The 19,024-nt window shown below is 31.8% G+C and overlaps 1 protein-coding gene across 6 annotated transcripts in view; it reads right to left on the bottom strand.

Moving 5' to 3' along the window:
- CNKSR2 (connector enhancer of kinase suppressor of Ras 2) overlaps positions 1-19,024 on the bottom strand; it is a 246,582-nt gene that overhangs the window by 110,923 nt on the left and 116,635 nt on the right. For 4 of the 6 annotated variants that reach the window (XM_006752987.2, XM_006752988.2, XM_006752990.1 and 1 more), the window contains exon 9: positions 7,094-7,240. The exons of the other annotated variants lie outside the window; for them this stretch is intronic. In XM_006752987.2, coding sequence (XP_006753050.1) covers positions 7,094-7,240 — 147 coding nt within the window. The remainder of the gene's footprint in view (positions 1-7,093; positions 7,241-19,024) is intronic. 6 annotated transcript variants of the gene reach the window in all.

Here is a 19,024-nt window from a genome sequence, read left to right as displayed (position 1 = left end):
GGGGAGGGGGTAAGAAATTAACCAAAGGACTTGTATGCATGCATATGAGCATAACCAAGGGGCACGGGTGGGGTGGGGGTGCTGAGGGCATGTGCTGGGAGTTGGGAGTGGCCAGGGAGAGGTCAGGAGAGGTCAATGGGGGGAAAAAGAGACTTATGTAATACATTAAACAATAAAGAACTTAAAAAATGCGCAATAGAAAAATCAGCATAAAGTAGAAGCTTTATGGGAAAATGGAAATAGCTACTTATCCCAAATGGAGGTCTTTGTGATAACCTGAAAATATAACCTCTGAACTTTGGACAAGAATTGAAAGAGTACAAAATCACTAAAAGAATGAAAAAGGCATTTGAAAACATTAGAAAGATAGACAAATTTTGACTAAATCAAGCACAGTATAAGTGATGCTATTAGCTAAAATTACCAGTGAGAAATTTCTAGCTATAACAAGTGGCATTAAAATTACATCTACCACCAATAACCATTTAAGGGAGTGCAAATACACCTAGTGACAAAGAAAGCTTCCATTAAATCAAAAAAGGTGTTCTCTCAGCATTCAATTCAAATTTTAATAGGCATATTCCTTACTTTCAGTCATTTGTTAACATAGTGTAAGAAAAGCATTATGCCATAGAAATAAAGGGTATTTTTTTTTATCGTGCCACTTTTTCTATCAGTAAAATCTATATGGGAAGAGAATTAGGAACTAACATCACTTATGGATAAAATACAAAGGTTTTTAAAGACTTTATCTGTTACTGAAGTAAGCATAAAGCTTCAATATAATTTGATCCACTACGGTATGCAATCAAGTATGACAAGGATCCAGTTTTGCATTTTATCCAAGGGGGTTTATTTTCTGAAAGGAACTTGTCATAACATTTAGTTTTCAGATCAAAATGAACCTATTGATATAAAGTTATCCTTCCAGATTCAGTGAGACTCCAACAAGGAAGGTACATTTGCATATATGTTGTTACTCTTCTAAAACAAGTCTATGATGCATTTATTTCTAGGGGCATTGGCGTGCATCTTTTAAAATACTCAAATCCCAAATAAAACGATCATATGTATCTCTTCAAATGTACATTTATAATACTAGGTCAATTACTACTGCCAAAAAGACTCAAATCTTCTGAATCATGAACGATGCTTTAGTAATAATATCCTACTCATCCAGATTAAACATCACTGGAAGATTGTGATCATTATAAAATAAAACTTTCAGGTTTTGTAAGGCATCACTGAAATCTCACTTTAGATCATCTCATGGCTCAGGTATTTTTCTTATGTCCCCAATTCTAACATCTCTAAGGTAATTGAGCACATCTGAAAGATATCAATGTACCTCTGAAACCCATAAGGTCTTAAGGACTATAGGAAAAGAACTTCCCTACTAAAGAAACCACATTTGATGTTGAGGTTTTACTTGAAAGAGTTTAACATTTTAACAACTCTTGGCAAGCATATCTTAATTTAGTCGTCCCTCTGTCTGGTGAGTGACCCAGCTTTCATAGAGCCATGGAGTCTTGATGAAACCAATGACATAAAGACTGCCCCAACGTTAAAAATTAAGACAGTGTGTTACATGCTACGTAGTTATCTCAGAAAGTCACCAATGCAAAGATCACAAAGAATTGCTTTGTCTTTCAGGGTTAAATATTCATTAAAATACGAATGATTACATCATGTATAACACCTGGCCATTTATTTTATTCGAACTGAAGAATAAGCACAGACTCAAAGGCACCACAATACCCCATTATTCTAGCACAGAGCATTTGCACACGTCCTTACTCAGTTCAAACACATTTTTATTGTAATTCCCAACACAAGTACCAGGATATTGTTTTATGTTAGCGATTCTCTTCTTAGTCATTTAAACAAATGCTTCAGGGAAAATTTAATCTGGATTTTGGGAGGCACGATGTTGCATACAATCTTGTAAGTTGCTTGATCATATAAAGAATGTTAGATTTAATTTGGAAAAGTATTGGGAATGCTTGCTCCTGGGTAAGTTTTAAGTAGTAAATAATTTGAAAAGAACCTAAGAGAAACACACATATTCAAAATTCTCCCACTCTGTTCTTTCGCAGATGTTTCTAGAATACAAATTTATAAATACAAAAAGAGTCTTCTTTTATAAGCATGTAACCTTCCCTTACTTATCAGACTACCAATAAAATGCACATTGCTTTTTCTGATCATGGATTTGATCAGGACACAGTATCTGTCATGTATACAATTAAAAAATACAGACATATGTGCATAAGTATGCATATAGTTACACAACATACAACTAATGTAGACTTGAGAGCCACATGACAAAATGGCTTTTTCCACGGAATCATCACATTTTGCACATTATACTGAGACTACCACTAGTATGTTTATTCTTGCGCTCTCTAGTCGTATTGGCATAATTAATACTGCAACATTAAAACTGGACTTCCAATTATTTCAAATTACAGTCAACTTCATTTTTAGGATAGTAACTAAAGAAATGGGAAACTAAAGAAAAAATAAATTATAAAAGAATTTTTGTTGTCAGTGTTAACATTTTAGAAGTATTTGGCTGATAAAACAAATGTGATTGAGGTCCTTTAATTAATTTGCTTAAACCTTAGTGAACAAGAAATTGATGTGACAATGGCTTGCAGCTATTTACCAATTTAAGCATGTAAAAAATGTGACTGTCTTTTGCCTCCCAGTCAGCATAATTACATTTTTAGTTTAAATTTATTTTCTTTTTCTAGTATCTTAACTAATATTAGTTATCTTCCTCTTTAAAACATGCTTTTAAAACAAAACTCTCAGAAACATAAACTTTGTTAACTAAAGGTCACCCTGACCATGACTTTGAATTAAAATAAATTTTATTATCGCTTATGTTTTTTTACAACCATTCATATCTGTATTTGAAATACAACAAAATCAGTGCTCTTCAATTGTTATACCAGTTGACAGATGGAATAAACTGCTATGACTATTTGTTTTCCATTTCATTTTCTTCTCAAAGTTAAATATCCTGTAAAAATGCCTAGCAGTAATATTTTAAATGAAAAACACAAAATCACACAACAAACTATCACAAGTTACAGGATTTATGGACTAGAATACAGTTTAAGAACATAAGTCTAATTATACAGTTTGATGTTATTTCATATAAAAATGTGTTCAATGAAACCTGTATCAGTATGATGAATTCCAGCATTGATTTTAGTGGTCATTTCTGAAATGTATTCTAACCAAAAATGCTGGGTTCTTAATGCTTAAAAAAATTGTTTGTCCCCAGTGATGATTTCAATCAACATTCTTGTCAATGTCCAGCCATACAATCTCTTTTAAGAAGAAAATGACATGGATTTTTAGGACCTACACGCACTAATTTAAAATCACAAACATAAAAAAAATATATACCTTGATGTTTATCCACAGTTGCCAGAAATGTTTTCATTGAACTGGAAGAACTTGAACATAAGCAATCACCCTGCTTACCAAAATCCAGGACATTAGTTGAAGGTGCTATTAAGGACGTGGTTTTAAAAACATCTCTCAGAAAACAGGGAATGCCTGGTTTGCTTTCTTAGAATAACATATTCTATCTTAAGTAAAACACATCTACTATTTGTAAATGAATGCAGATGACAACGCAATTCAATTCCTGATTAAATTTGCTTGTAGTATTTGACTAAGGTATCTTTTATTCTATTGTAAAATGTTTGAGAAAGCAAGAATTTAAACAAAGAGCTGCCAAATTTCATGAAATGTGCTAATGAAATTGCTCTGTGAGTATGAAGCTGAATTGTATGCTTTTGTTTATTTGGCTAAATTCCATGAATGTTTTTTTCAAAGAAATTCCAAATCAAAATTTGTCATTGTGGTTGATTAATAATAGAATTTACTATACTTTTAAAATATTTTTAGAAATAAAGATTGTTTTATTAAAAATGTGATATTCCTTAATAATCATGTACCTTAGGGTAGATAAGGTTATGTCTTATTTGTCTAGGCAAAAATTATTTACTTGTTAATTTAGAAAATAATTATTTCTTATGTTAGAATACAGTTCTTTATTTTAAGATGTATGTATTAGTTTACCTACATGCTACACAAACTTTTCCATATTTTATCTGAAAATGCTAGTAGATAAATGAAACCTGGTATACAAAAAAAGATGAAATGAACATATTGAGATAAATAAACGCCACAGATTGTTTTTTGGTAACCTCTACTTTAAATAATTCTTACTAGACTACTGGTATATCCTATGTAAAAAGAAATGACCTAATGTCTAATTCTTCAGGTTTGAATATTTATATTTAGATGAGTTAATTGGCATTTTAGCCCTAACATGTACATACACATATCAGAAGCAAGAATACAATAGGAATGATACTGTGTCTGCCCAGAGTATTATGCATTTGTTCCACATCTGAGGTCCTTTCTTAGCCACTAGGAAAAATATGTGGCCTTAGGCAAAGTCACGAAAGAATCCAAGACCACCTTAAGACTTTCATCCCACTATTTCTTTGACTTTTCCCCCTCTGGAGGAAGTCTATCTTCAATCTCCAGATCCTGCTACCCTCAGGTTTTGTCCACTTTTAATTGTATCAAAATCTATATTTTATAAAAATTCTGATCAGATAATTTCCATTACTCTCCCAGTGTCTTGGTAATTTCGGGTCTTCAAAATAGATTCTGGGGAGATCTGGTGGTGCTGATATATGCTAGAGGACTTAACCATTGCCCTTAGTCCTAAGATCTTGTTTTACCACCACTAGGAAGTATTTAGTTAAAACGTCACCCCAATAAATTCAATAACAATAAAAAATGAATGCTCTCCATTTTGCTGTGTAAAAAGTCAATCTCTGAAGCAATTTGCAAAGAAGTTGAAAGCAGGTCTTTCTCTCCTGCCCCAACAGTATTATTTATCTGTAAGGTTTGAACTTAGACTACACAATTCAGGTGAACTAATTTTAATTGAAATAACAAACACAAAAATGTCAATACATATAAGCACTTATATAAATGCTGACTTTCTTTTATCTGATTTCAGCATTCTGAAATAGTAAACCTACAAATATACTCAGAGTAACTGAACAGGCAATGAGGAGTAAATATAATTAGTGATCTGGTGAGGCACATTTCTTAGCATTTGGGAATGGACCTATAAAAAGTGCCTTAAAACTCTATTAAATTATATTATAATTAAGGGGTGTGAAATCATTTAAAAAATTAAAGTCTTTATTATCCTGCTTTGAATACACGTACCAAATGTATATGTAGCAGAAAACGAACATTGGTTTTTCAATCATTTTAGCATTTTACATAAAATTGATTCTTATCTGCCATTACCTTAATTCTCCACTTTGAGTTTGTGCAAAAGAATCTAAAAGGGGACCAAATTATCCATTTATTTTCTAGAGATAGTCCCTCAAAGTTCATGGATCAACAAGAAACTAATGTCTTTTTGGTGTTCAATGTGAAATAGAAGAGATTAGAAAGAAAAATTTAAATTAACTACACATACATAGAGAAGAAAACCTAAAAGCTGAAAGCATGGGCTTCTTCTTCAGGGTTTCCACCTCAGACTTTGAAGAAGGTTCTTAAGGGAAGACATGTCAATAGAAAACTATAGAATGTAACAACAAAGCAATTTATAATGCAGCAAGAAAATAAAATGATGTGATGGTAAAGTCTGATCTATTAATCTACGCCTTAATGAGTCAAACACTGAACTCTGAACTTTAATGAATATCAAAAATCTTTAATAATAAACATACTGCAAGTCAAATGTATTTGGACATATTGATACAGCTTTACATGTATTCATTTGAAAATTAGAAAATTTCACTTTAAAAATGTAGAGACCTTAATGTTAGAAAATTTTATGTTTCTGTTATTTAAGTATAATGCAAATTTGAGGCAAATAGTAAACTTTTAAATAATTAGACATTATTATAGTCTATAAGGCCATTCGTGTGTAATGTAAAATTTAGGATTTTAGGAAAAATATCTAAGAATGGTATAATGTACTAATATAGAACGTAATACCAATTTACACAGTGATAATGTTATTTTCATATATTGCTTTTCTTTTAAATCTGAATGGGCAGTCTTCTATTTCAATTGGCAATTTAAATTTTTAAAAATTGTACTTCTAAGAAAGGTAATAGTCTCCTATTTTTAAAATGCAGGTTTTATGAACAGAAAAAGTAGAGATAAAGTACTGGAATTGGTCAAATGTCTCCCATTATATATAAGTGGAATTATTATGTGTCCGAAGGTATAATACATTGGTTCTGATTACTCTGACCAAATTTTTGTCCTTCTTACAAAAAGGACAAAAATTTCTTCTATGATGTGTTTAAAGATTATATCCTGACTGAAACTGGAGAATATGTATTGCTTCTTTCTTTAGTCAACCAGAATTATATATTTATAAATTCCTAGATAAGTCAGCTTCTTAATAAATATAATTGATCAACATCCAGAGTAATACTTAGAGTGATGTTTCATGCTGAAGAAAAATGCAGAAATTCTAATGCAACAGTTTCTCTATTTTTGCCACCCTAAAGGGTGGAAAAGAGAAAAATGATCAGTCAGGTGGAATGCAGTTGGTACATTTTAATTACTATCTAAAACTTCCTTTACATACTATTCATAAATAGCTATTACTATCTTATGACCTGATTCACAAGAATTTTATAAACTATCAGCTAATTTCTTCAAGAAGTGAATATGGGGATAACTTTTAAATAGAAGATTGTATCAAACATGAAACCTCTCATTTTAAATTTCTATCTATATTTGGCTTGAAATATCTTGTGGTTTGTTTGGAATTATGCTTTTAAATGTTTACAAATTAAGGCCAAGTTCTTTATTATTTGGGCTTTAGTCTATAAACTTTAATATTTCATCACAATTAAGCCTATTAGGATAAGCTGTGAAGAGATCATTTCACAAACAAATTTTCAAAAGCATACAAGATTAATCCATATGCTGCTGAGATGAGGCACAATAAAGAAGCATTACTGAGATAGTCTATGGCTAAAATGATGGTGTATGACTTATGATTAAGCTTCATTACCTGCAGAGCAAGGGGCTTCCATCTCATATTTTTCAGTAAAGCTGGTGCTGAGGTAAGCATGCTCTGAGGTCGCTTTTTCAAAGTTAAGATAACACCACTCGGGTCCTCTCGTAGTGCATTCACCAAATTTTTCAACTGCCACCCCACCTGGTAACCAGCAAAATCATTACAATAAAATTGAGGTACAGTATTCAAAGATTTAATGTTCTCCCCCTTTAATAAGATTAGTTAAAAATGAAAATCACATAATTGGTGTACCATCGTACCAATTTTCAGGAGATATATACTTAAGAAATTTTATCTTTGAGTTGATTAACCATGTTATTGCATTAGAGTCCATATCATTCTGATAAGCTAATGGACATTTACCATGTCAAAGCAGAGAGTAAAACGGTATCCTACCAATGGAGTAATTTAGAATTTGAAGAAATTATATCATCATTAATGCTGTGCAAGGTCTAGATCCAAGCTCTGTTCAAAAGTACAATTTTAAAATCTGCATGCCTGAAAACACGGATTTGACAATGTCCTGAGTTTACAAAGTACACATGCTTTCTCATCACCATCTTTTAGAGATATGTGGTACAAGTGTCTATAAATTAGACTGATATATTACCAATAGCTGGTAATGACACACCAAGACAACATTCTGATGCATGGAAGACAGCATCAATAGAATAGACCTTTCACCATGGTATTAGAATAAAAAATTACAAGTTAATACTACTCCAATGAAGCACCTATTGAAAATGTGTTCCAAATGATTCTATAAATTTAAAATATAATGTGCTATATTTAATGAAGCCATTCTAACCCGACTGGCATGGCTCAGTGGTTGAGCATCAACCTATGAACCAGGAGGTCACAGTTCAATTCCCGGTCAGGGCACATGCCTGGGTTGCAGGCGTGACCCCCAGTGAGGGGCATGCAGGAAGCAGCCAATCAATGATTCTCTCTCATCATTGATGTTTCTATCTCTCTCTCCCTCTCCCTTCCTCTTTGAAATAAATAAAAATATATTAAAAATAATGAAGTCATTCTATTTGGATATCACCTAAAAAAATACTGAATACTTAAACTGAAGTCCTTGATAAATGTCCTAAAATGTGGCTCAGCTGTTATCCATTAAATTATTTCACTCATCATCCTTTTAATATTTTGAACATAGAATAATTTTTTTTTTTGCTTTTCAGGTGGACTAGTTACACAGTTATCAGATAACTGAAATCCCAGAACTATGCTTTAAAGAAACACATTAAAAATGTCTATTATTTCAAAGATTAAAAATGCATTTAACATTATAAAGAAAAAAACTTTTATCACAACTCTAATGTATTCGAATTTTCCAGTATGTGTTATAGAAATACATTGGGACAAAATTTATCCTAGTTTGCAAGGAGGATTTAGCAAATGGTCATAACAGTGATCTAGTTTCTTCCTAGGCACTCAAGTGAAAGGGAATGTGTGCCTTTGTCTGTTACTCATGTTTTTGCCTGGAAGACAATGTTCACGCTGGAAAGAATGAGCACTTCCACCAAAAGAAGCGCAGATCTCCAGAGACTATGATGAAAAGATACTCTGAACTGCAGCCACTGCAGAATAATGGGAGACTTTGGTTTATATAATGGATGAGCATTCATTTAAATTATAACTTCTATTATAGCTGAATTGAGTGATGGTAAAGAAAAAAAGTTAGGACAAAAAAAGAAGCAATATGCTATAATGCTTAAAACCTCTGGGTTTCTCAGATATGAATCAAAATGATGATTTAGAATACCTGCCTAATCTGAACAAGAAGCTGCCAATTTTTTTAAAAAAAGTCACATTAATACAGATCAACTAAAGTACTAGAATTGGTCAAATGTCTCCCATTATATATAAGTGGAATTATTATGTGTCTGAAGGTATAATACATTGGTTCTGATTACTCTGATAGCTAAGTAGTGTCCCTACAGCCACTTCTGTAAGCCAAGAGTTAAAGCAAAGTGAGTTCAAATCCAAGTGATCATTTTGCTTGCCAAAAAAATATGTGAAGCAGATTTTGAGTTACAGATTTGAAGGGAGAAAACATACTGTTTATACAAAGAGTTTATGAACAACTTATTAATGATAACCACGTTTTTATCATTTATTTATTCAAATAATTGCTAACTACATTAAAGCACTCAATAATATGACTTTATTTTTCTTTCAGCATTCTTATTATTGGCAAATTACACATTGATTTCTATCTACTAGTTTCTTCCATTTATTCTGTTATAATCATTGTGACTAGTTAAAAATTTTTTAAGGCTAGATAGTGTTTTCCTGTTTAATTTTCAGTGCAATTGGTTTATCCTGTTCCTTCATACTTTTCTATGCTATTTTTTAAAACACGTAATTCCAAATAATAGAATTGTATTTTTATGAGAAAGTGGGTTTTTTGGATGAGAAAGTAAGAATTTGTTTCAATTTTAATTTTATAGCTGAATATTATTTAATGGCAACAGAAAATTATATAAATTTACTACTTTTTAATCAGCCTTCCAACTCTCACTGAGATAACATTAGCAACCTTTTAAACAAAGTAAACAGATATACATCAAGATACATATGAAGCATATATCTTAAGCTCCCAAATTTTACTTCCACTACCACCATAATGAAATGATTAGATAAAAGTAGAGATAAATGTGCAACATATATGTTGCATACTGACTATTTAAACCAATCAAGAATTATACATTATGTGAATCTCCATTAGTAAGGGATATAAAAATTGTGTGAAAAATTAAGTTCCAAAATAGAAAATTAAATTTTACTTTTGACATATATAATAGAAAGATATACAACAGTGGTTAAAGGAGAGTAAGGAACACAATATGTATTTTTAAATAACTTTATTCCTGAACTCTTGGCAATAAACATGAGTTATTTTTAGAAACAACAAAATGAGCAATATAAGTGGATATAGTCCATGAATAGTAATATTCCAATTAAAAATAATGAATTTTATGAGTTACCTAATTAGGACTGTTTGTTATGGATGGACAATTTTCATAAAATGTCAGAACCAGAAAGGAAACATTATTTAAAACAGTAAAAGACAGTGATGGGGAAATCATATCTACTCTAGGCATTATAATTGTAGGTGATTAGAAAAAAAACATATTTATTATTCAGTTGTGCTCAGTAAGTCAAGAGCTATATTATTTGTTGATTATTGATTCAATAAATGATTTCAGTAGATACTGAAGTGTTAGGCCAGGTTCATGTAAAAATTACTGAATGACAATAACGCTGGTTGAATAATTCAGACTTTGTATAACATTATTTTCGATAACAGAGGGAAGTTTTAGCCCCATTCCAGTATTTGTATACACATAAATGGCAACCAAACCTCATGCCTCTTATTTGAATAGCCCCCTTTACTTAGTACTTTCTCAAATTCCCTAATTTGGATAATTTCTTCATTACTTTCTATCTTCTCTACTACATAAAATTGTTAACAATTGTCCCCATTTATTGGATTGTATCATGTTCTATTCAAGAGCAAACAGGACATGGTCCTAGAGCTCCAGAACAAATGATTCCCAGCTCTGTGATATCCTAACATATCTTCAGCCATACAATGAAGTGTAGTGAATACTAGAAATTAATTTATTTCTCTTTAACTGTTATTGAGATACTTATGGTTGTCAGATTATAAGAGGACATGATATCATAGATGATATGACAAAGTGAGGGATGTATGTGTTACAACTTCAAGAAATTTGGGAGCCCCCATGTTAGGAACTAAATGTAATGGTATACACATTTCAAAATAGGTAAAATATATAAATGCTGTTAAACACCTTTCAAGATTAGCTTTCCATTTTCTCATTTAAGTTTCTGACTATAGTTTTAAAATATTAGGCATGGCCCAGGCATCGTCGCTCAGTGGTTGAGCATCAACCTATGAGCCAGGAGGTCACAGTTTGATTCCTGGTCAGGGCACATATCCAGATTGCAGGCCTGATCTCCAGTGTGGGTCATGTAGGAGGAAGCCGATCGATGATTCTCTCTCATCATTGATGTTTCTATCTCTCTCTCCCTTCCTTTCTGAAGTCAATAAAAACATATATTTTAAAATAAATAAAATAAAATATTAGTCATGAAAGACATTAATTAGAAACCATGTGAAGATATAATAGTAATATGAAAAAATGATTTAAAAGTATTCTTTACATACATTGGCTGTAAGGAAAATCTTTCTTTCCTAGGAAATAGAGGGGGTTTTGACAGAAGGAAGAAGCGATCCTAGTGGACACTAATTTAGGGGTACAATCCATTAATATGGGAAGAAATTGAATAATGTAAAAAGCCTTAAGATACCATGGTTATGGATACATGAGAAACATTTTAATAATCAAAGATATCCAAAAGGGAATTGGCTAATTTGTGAAATAGTGAACTCAACACCAAAAAGGATATTTCAGCATTATGCTAAGTGAAATAAGCCAGTCAATGAAGGAAAAATACCATATTTCAGTATTCTTGCACAGGCTAAATAATTATATTTCCAAAGTCACAACATATTCTGACTCTTATAAACAGAATGGATTGAAAAATGCGAGTAGATGCTATGACAACAGATTAACTTAAGTAAAGGAATGTGGTCCTGGTACATCTCTGATTAATGTCTTCCATCTTTTCTGTTACTTCACAATCAATAAATGTAGGTATTTCCTCTAGGCTAAGTATTAGACCCTTTCTAATATTTCATGTGGTCTTCTTACAATAAACACTTCTCTTCCCAGAGCTTCTAATAACAACTTTCTGCAAATGGTTCTCAAATCTTTCTAACCATCCCTGCTTCCTATTCAGAACTCTACTGACATATTTCCAACAATTCAGTTCATCCATACTAATGGCTATTGAATAATCAGTACCAATAATTCACTGTGCTAGATTCTTGACATCTACATTGCATGCCTTTTATATATATGTATTTTCATTCTTACAACAGCCCTATGAGATCAACTATGAAACCAATTTTACATGTGAAGAAGCTGAAGCAAAAAGAAATTAAGTTTTCTTGGTCAAGATTAAAAATATAGTTAGGTAAGTGGCCAAAACCGGTTTGGCTCAGTGGATAGAGCGTCGGCCTGCGGACTGAAGGGTCCCAGGTTCGATTCCGGTCAAGGGCATGTGCCTGGGTTGCGGGCACATCCCCAGTGGGAGATGTGCAGGAGGCAGCTGGTCGATGTTTCTCTCTCATTGATGTTTCTGGCTCTCTGTCTCTCTCCCTTCCTCTCTGTAAAAAATCAATAAAATATATTTTAAAAAAATATAGTTAAGTGGTAAAGCCAGAATTCTCATTCAAATCTGTTTGATTCTAAAGCACAAGGCACTATAAGAGCAAGCATCCCCCCCTAAATACCCCATTGGTAGTTCAAATGAATGTTACATTCAACACTTTAAAATCAAATTCATTATCCCTGCTCTCATTCAACAGCAACAACAAAAGTCCCCCACCACCCTTTCAAGTTTGGAGTGTGGTCTCACTTATGATAGCCTTCCCTTTTAAGTACATGTGTCCTAAAGAATAGATCCTAGCAACTAATGCTTCTTCTCACTGCCTTAGTTCTGGTTTGGGTACCTAATTGCTAGACTTACATTAGTCCTAACTGGTCGCTCTGCTTCTACTCCTTTGTAGCTCGAAAATACCGCTGCAGTGTAAGTATTCTTCCCTTGAAGCCAGCTAAAAAAATAAATTATTCAAACAGGTCCTTTGTCAATATGGCCATAGCTGTCTCCTATTACTTCTCTTTAATGTTATTCTCAAACTTTAGCATGTGTTAAACTTTAGCACCTGGAAGGCTTGTTAAAACACAGATTGCTGTTTAAACTTCCAGAATTTTTGATCTAGTAGGTCTGAAGTGGCCTTATAATTTTCATGTTTTTTTTTTTACATGTTATTAAGTGGTGCTGATGCTACTGGTATGGAACCACATTTTGAGAACCACTGTACTATACGAAGAGCTTCTTGAAGGCACTGACTCATTCATGTCTAGAATATTTAGGTGTTTAATATGCTAAGATTAGGTATTATAATTTATAAAATCAATAAATCTTGTGTGCCTTCCATGCATCATGGATAATATGGTGCATGCAGCACAGTCTGTGCCTCACTATTGAGCAGGGGAAAAGAGATGAGCAGGTAAATAAACCTTTAAAATCAAGTAAGAGAAGTACCTTAATAGGGTGAATACTGGGTGCAATTGGATCCCCCAGCAAGGGCATCTAATCAATCCTTGAGGGTTCAGAGAAGGTTTCATAATAGTCTAAGCTGAATTTCTTAGGAGCTGGAAAGGTGAAGGGGATGTGGAGGATGAAGCAGTAAACAAAGCCCTAAGACAAAGTATCACTAGTTTGAGCAAATTTCAGTAGTTCCATATGGGTGTAAATGTTGGTGGACCAAGTACATGTTCTCAAACACTGCATTTAATCATGGCCATATCTTTGCAGAATCACTCTTCCTTTTTCTAGAAAATTTTCTCCCACCTTTAAAAAAATGACTTATCTGTGAGGGCATGAGTGAGGGGGTAATGGGGGAATAAGGACACATATGTAATAACGTAATCAATAAATAAATTAAAAGTAAAAAAATAAAAAAATCTGACTTATCCATAATGGCTCATAGTAAATGCAATATTCATCATAAAGCCTCTTACAGCTAAAAACATATTTTTCTCATGTGACTCTCATAGCACACTGAATATTTCTAGTGACATTTTTTCACATTAAAATTGTATGTTTCCTCACACCCCAGATCTCTCCACCCATCCTCATAAACTGGATTGTGAATGTCCTTTTTATTTTTTTCTGAGAAAAACTTACTCTTATTTATCTGGATAAACCTGCAATCAATAATGTGCCTTAAAATGACAGACACATTATTTTGTTAATAACTTGACTACTGAGATGATATGGAGGAATGAAAACACATGTTTCAGAGACAATAAAATGCCTTGAAATGGAAAGGGAGTTTAGTTTTGTGTGTAAAACGAAGATGTAGTATTAAATTTTTCTCTAAATATATAATTGATACTAAAACTATAACAGTCATTCTTTATTCCAAATTACCAAACTTTCTTATACATTAATATTTTTAAAAATAGTATTTATATCTTGAATACTCTCACAGTGATGTGATTATGACAAGGAATATAAAAATGGATATAGTTTCTATTTGTCAATGAAAGATTCTGCCTAATCATACACATTATGTAAACACTGTTGAAGTTTTTCCCCAGAAAAAAATATTTTGTAGTGGTTATAAATAGTCCAAGTTTCTCTTCCTCAATATGTTAATGGAATATGTCACTCATATTACATTAATGGGCTAGAATGAACTTTTTAAAAGCCACTATATGCATCTTACCCAAAATATGTCTTACTATCAGCTACAGATATTGTTTTTCACATATGCTGAACTACTACTAATATCTCCCTTATTGTCTGAGGTAGCAAATGCCAGTATTCCTAAGCAGTTACTAGTTTATCATTTACTAGTTTACATGTTATCCCCAACTTGTACATTGAAATGTATTTTACATACAACATAACAGGATTAAAATTTCTTAAGAAAATCTTTAAGGTAATCCCAAGTGTTAAAAGCCAGAGGGGTTCTGCTTTCTTGTGCATGGGGCTTGTAATTGTTTTGATCAGGCTGAAGTAAACACCAGAGGTTCCCAGGTGAAGGGTAACATAAGTGGGCAGGTCCTTGGACAATGGGTTACTTGATTAGGAGCAGAAGAGGCTTTGAGGTTGATGCTGAAGAGATGAGAGAATTCCTTTTCTCTTGGTACTAGAGGGAAGAAGGTTTCTCTGACTCTTTTAGGACTTGCCCTAGCCTATAAGATTTCCAAACAACAGCTGGTGAATTATTTGACCAATATATAAAAATAATCTCTACCCTATGGTCCCTGGTAGTCAAAGTTATAAATAGGCATAAAGGTAAGAATTTAAGCCTATCAACCTTTCTGTCACAGTTGCATTTGGAGATACAAGAAAGCATCTATATACCTAAACACAAGAGATAGGACATTTCTTAAAATATTTTCAGAGGTATTATCCTTCACAAGACAAAGTACCAGATTCATTAACATTTACACATGCTTTTATGTATTCACATGCTCTTACTCATAGGCTGTAATTTATAAATGATACCTCTCCACAAAAGAAATTTCAGATGCATGAGGTGTGCCTGTATGAATGTCTGATGATGAGTCACGCTATACACAAACGTCCTTCTGCTCTTTTTAAAATCACTGAGGAGACTTAATTCAATATACAACCCATCGCACCATGACTAATGACACTATGTTTGCCACATTTTTTTGGTGCTGAGGTATTTATTAGTGTTCTGTTCCTTTGAATTACTAAAAAGTTATTGAAGTATCTAATGAATTCAACATTTTATGCTGATGACTGCCTTTCTTTAGCATAACAAGCTACGTGGAAGAAATGTCATACAGTTATAAATATTTCAGAAGTAATAAATTTTGATACACAATATCTTTCAAAGATGCATTAGAACTACTAAATCTTGAGTACCAATCTACAGACTTCACCTTCACCTAAATTATTTTCCTCCCACAAAATATGAATGAGAAAGTCTTATATTACCCTATAGTTTATTTTGAGATCTCCTAATTTTATTATTCCACCATCTTTCACTTACTGAAAAGAAATAGAGAACTACCCATGGTTCAAATATAAAGGAAAATAAGCTGAAAAGTATGTATTTACTTAAGTAAATATATGCAAAAATTGATTTAAATTTCAGCAAAATAATTTAAATAGGTAATTCAGAGTATTCAGAGTTGTGCCAAGGTGTCTCTATTTTAAATAAAACCTTAGTATCGATATTTTTACAAATATGACTAGAAGAGATTACCTTGGGAAATGATAAAAGCAATATGCATTTGACAAGAAGAATTATGGAAATTAAGTTTTATTTTCATCAAGAAAAAATTCCATAATTTTACATCTTTATTCATCGAGGCACTATTATTAGTAGTTCATCTCACATCCTCCTTCTTAACTTTAAAAGTCACTTACCCAGTGAAATAAGACTACATCAAGGCATTTTTAAGGCATTTTTAATGTGGTTTAATTTAACAGTTGAACCTGATCAGGTTGAGCTACTCACATTTTGAATTTACATGTTTTAATAATTAATACTTCTATGTGAATTTCACATAGTCATGTATATAATATACATGTGTGTATTATATTTAAAGAGAAAGCACAGAGAACATAATTTCTCACTGGTAAAAATGGATAGAGAGCTCAAGAGAGAAAGGAAAGTTGAGCACTACAAGAAACTAGTAATTTTATTTTTTCACCTATTGCATACCATCTTCTTGGAGTCCTTTTCTGCATAACCAAGAAGTTATGAAGGTTAAATCAGAATTTTGTATGGACTTATGAGAAAGCTCAAGGAAGGAAAGAATCGTAATTATATTTTTTCTTTATGTTTTATGAATCACCCACATCCTTGTTGCCAAAGGTGATACATTTCCCTATCCTTTTACTCTCATTATCTCCTTACCTATAACTTACAGTAATTGCAGCCTTTGTATCACTGATGTTTATGCATCTGTATCAAACTGATAAAAAATATGTGGGTATAGTTTAGCATCTCCAACACAAACTTTCTTTTCCTCCTTCCATTTCAGTAAGACATGGGTAATGTTGCAATCTCTGAAGACTAAAGGTTTATTTCAGGGCTTCACGGTTCACATTTGTATATGCTATAGAAAACTAAATAGAAGCCAATTTTATTTTTCTTTCATTATCATTCATGTGTCCTTTAACTTTTCCAAAACATAAAACTGAGTGAGTCTGACAGCCTCTGCTAGTAGGAAGATAATCATATCAGAGTGAAAGACTGCAGGAGCAAATCTTTGATTATACTACAGAACCTCATTCCCCCACCAAAGAAAACCAATGATATATTTTAAAAGAACCATAAGAATACAGTTTTTTTTTTCACTAAAAATTTTGTGAAGATATTTACATGGGTTAAATTTTAAGACAATTTGGGGTTTGCATATATTTGAAAATCATTACATTTCAGCCATTCCTTCCTATATGTCATTTCTGTTCTTCTTGCAGATATATTAGAAATGTGTGTATTTTAAAATAAAAACTAGAGTCCTAGTCACCAAAGCTAAGAGATAAAAGAAAGCATTGTTATATAAAAATCTACAGTTCATATTCATAAAAATTATGAGAAAAATAAAGAAAACATTTATACTTCTAAAAAAATCATGCTTAAATTGAATTTAGAAATCCAAATGAGAATGGAACCAAAACCCTATTATTCATAAAGGAATATGTTTAAAAATTTATAACTTTGCTATGAATAATCTTTATAATGTCACTTACTGGTAGATATTTAACAAAGATATGTTTATTTGAAAATACTCATAAATATTGCAATAGAAGCCTGTATTTATCAAAACCAAAGCAAAGCATGTGTATATATGCATATATATAGCTAAATAAGCAACATTCTAAATCTTCTAAAATGAAAAAAATTAGTTTATGAACTTCCATCATGCTGATCAGAATGTTAATTTAGTGGATGAGGCATATATTTGAATCTGATGGCTAAATAACATAAAATGAATTTTAGATGAAGGATTTAAGATTTTGCTTGAATTTCCTATATTATGGTGTTCTAAGGTGTTTACCTATCATGTAATAATGTTTTATTTTCATCAGGCAGTTAAATGTTATCTATTAATTAACACTCTTCCCCCCAGACTGAAATTGGATTAGGCAATTATGACTGGTCAATATTTGCCTTCTTGATAGGGGTAGGAAAAGGACTGCAGTATTAATACTGACTTGCAAGTGAGTTGCACACTTTATAAGTAGGTAAGAATATCAGCCAATAGATACATTTTAAACATACACAATAATCATTTATAAGGAAATCTTTTTTGAAATTCCATGTAAAATAACTAGATCATATTAAATATATTCTACACTGAAAGATGTAGTCTAATAATAAAAATAAATTGGAGTAACCATTTTTAAAAGCAATTACTCTTTTCCTGGGGAAGCTAGTAAGAATTCAATAAATAAGAAAGAAACAAATCAGGATGCAGAGATCTGCAGAAAAAATAAATCAGTTAACAGCAAGTTACTATTAAGATATCATACAACTTAGTCTCCTTTATATGAAAACTTAAGATAATAAATTTTAGTTTGATAACAGAAAAATCATAGAATATTATATTAGATAATTAATTAATTGATCCCTCTAGGCAAAATAAATCTATAGTCATATCAGTATGTGGTACTTAAAGCCAATTTCCACACATTCTCATCAAATACACAATGTTCAAGTAAAATAAAAGAAAGAAATATGATCATATAAACTATACACTATAAAAGGTAGAATCTGAAATAAAACATTACTATGAGTAACTGAAATCTATGATGCATTGTTTCCTTTAATATTTGGTAAATGTCCCTTCTTAAAGAGAACAATTCACTTGCTGCTTTAGAATACCAATTTCTTAGAATCTTAACACAGTATTTTAGTGTATTATCATAACTACTTATTAAGCAATATGTTAAACACCATGCTAATATAGTTAATCTCTGCACTCCAGCAGCATCTTGTGTTTACCAGAATAAGATGTGAGGTGCATCAGAAATACTGCTGTTTGAGGTCTCAGTTTTCAATATTTTCAGTATAAAGAATTATAAGAAAAATACTTTCTCCTTTGACAAAGGAGAACAGAAGAAAATAGGCAAGAATAAAAACATTTAAGATAAATAGTTAAGTGAGAAGAGATGGAGATGGTAAAGGAAAACGGAAGAAAATGAAATTAGAAGAAAAGTCTAAAAAATAAAGACAACAGTTTAGTAAATTAAAAATATATA

This window comes from Myotis davidii, unplaced genomic scaffold (genome assembly GCF_000327345.1).
Source record: "Myotis davidii unplaced genomic scaffold, ASM32734v1 scaffold930, whole genome shotgun sequence".
Taxonomy (NCBI): Eukaryota; Metazoa; Chordata; class Mammalia; order Chiroptera; family Vespertilionidae; genus Myotis; species Myotis davidii.
The sequence above is the reverse complement of the archived record's forward strand: the minus strand, read 5'-3'. Positions and strand labels throughout refer to the sequence as shown.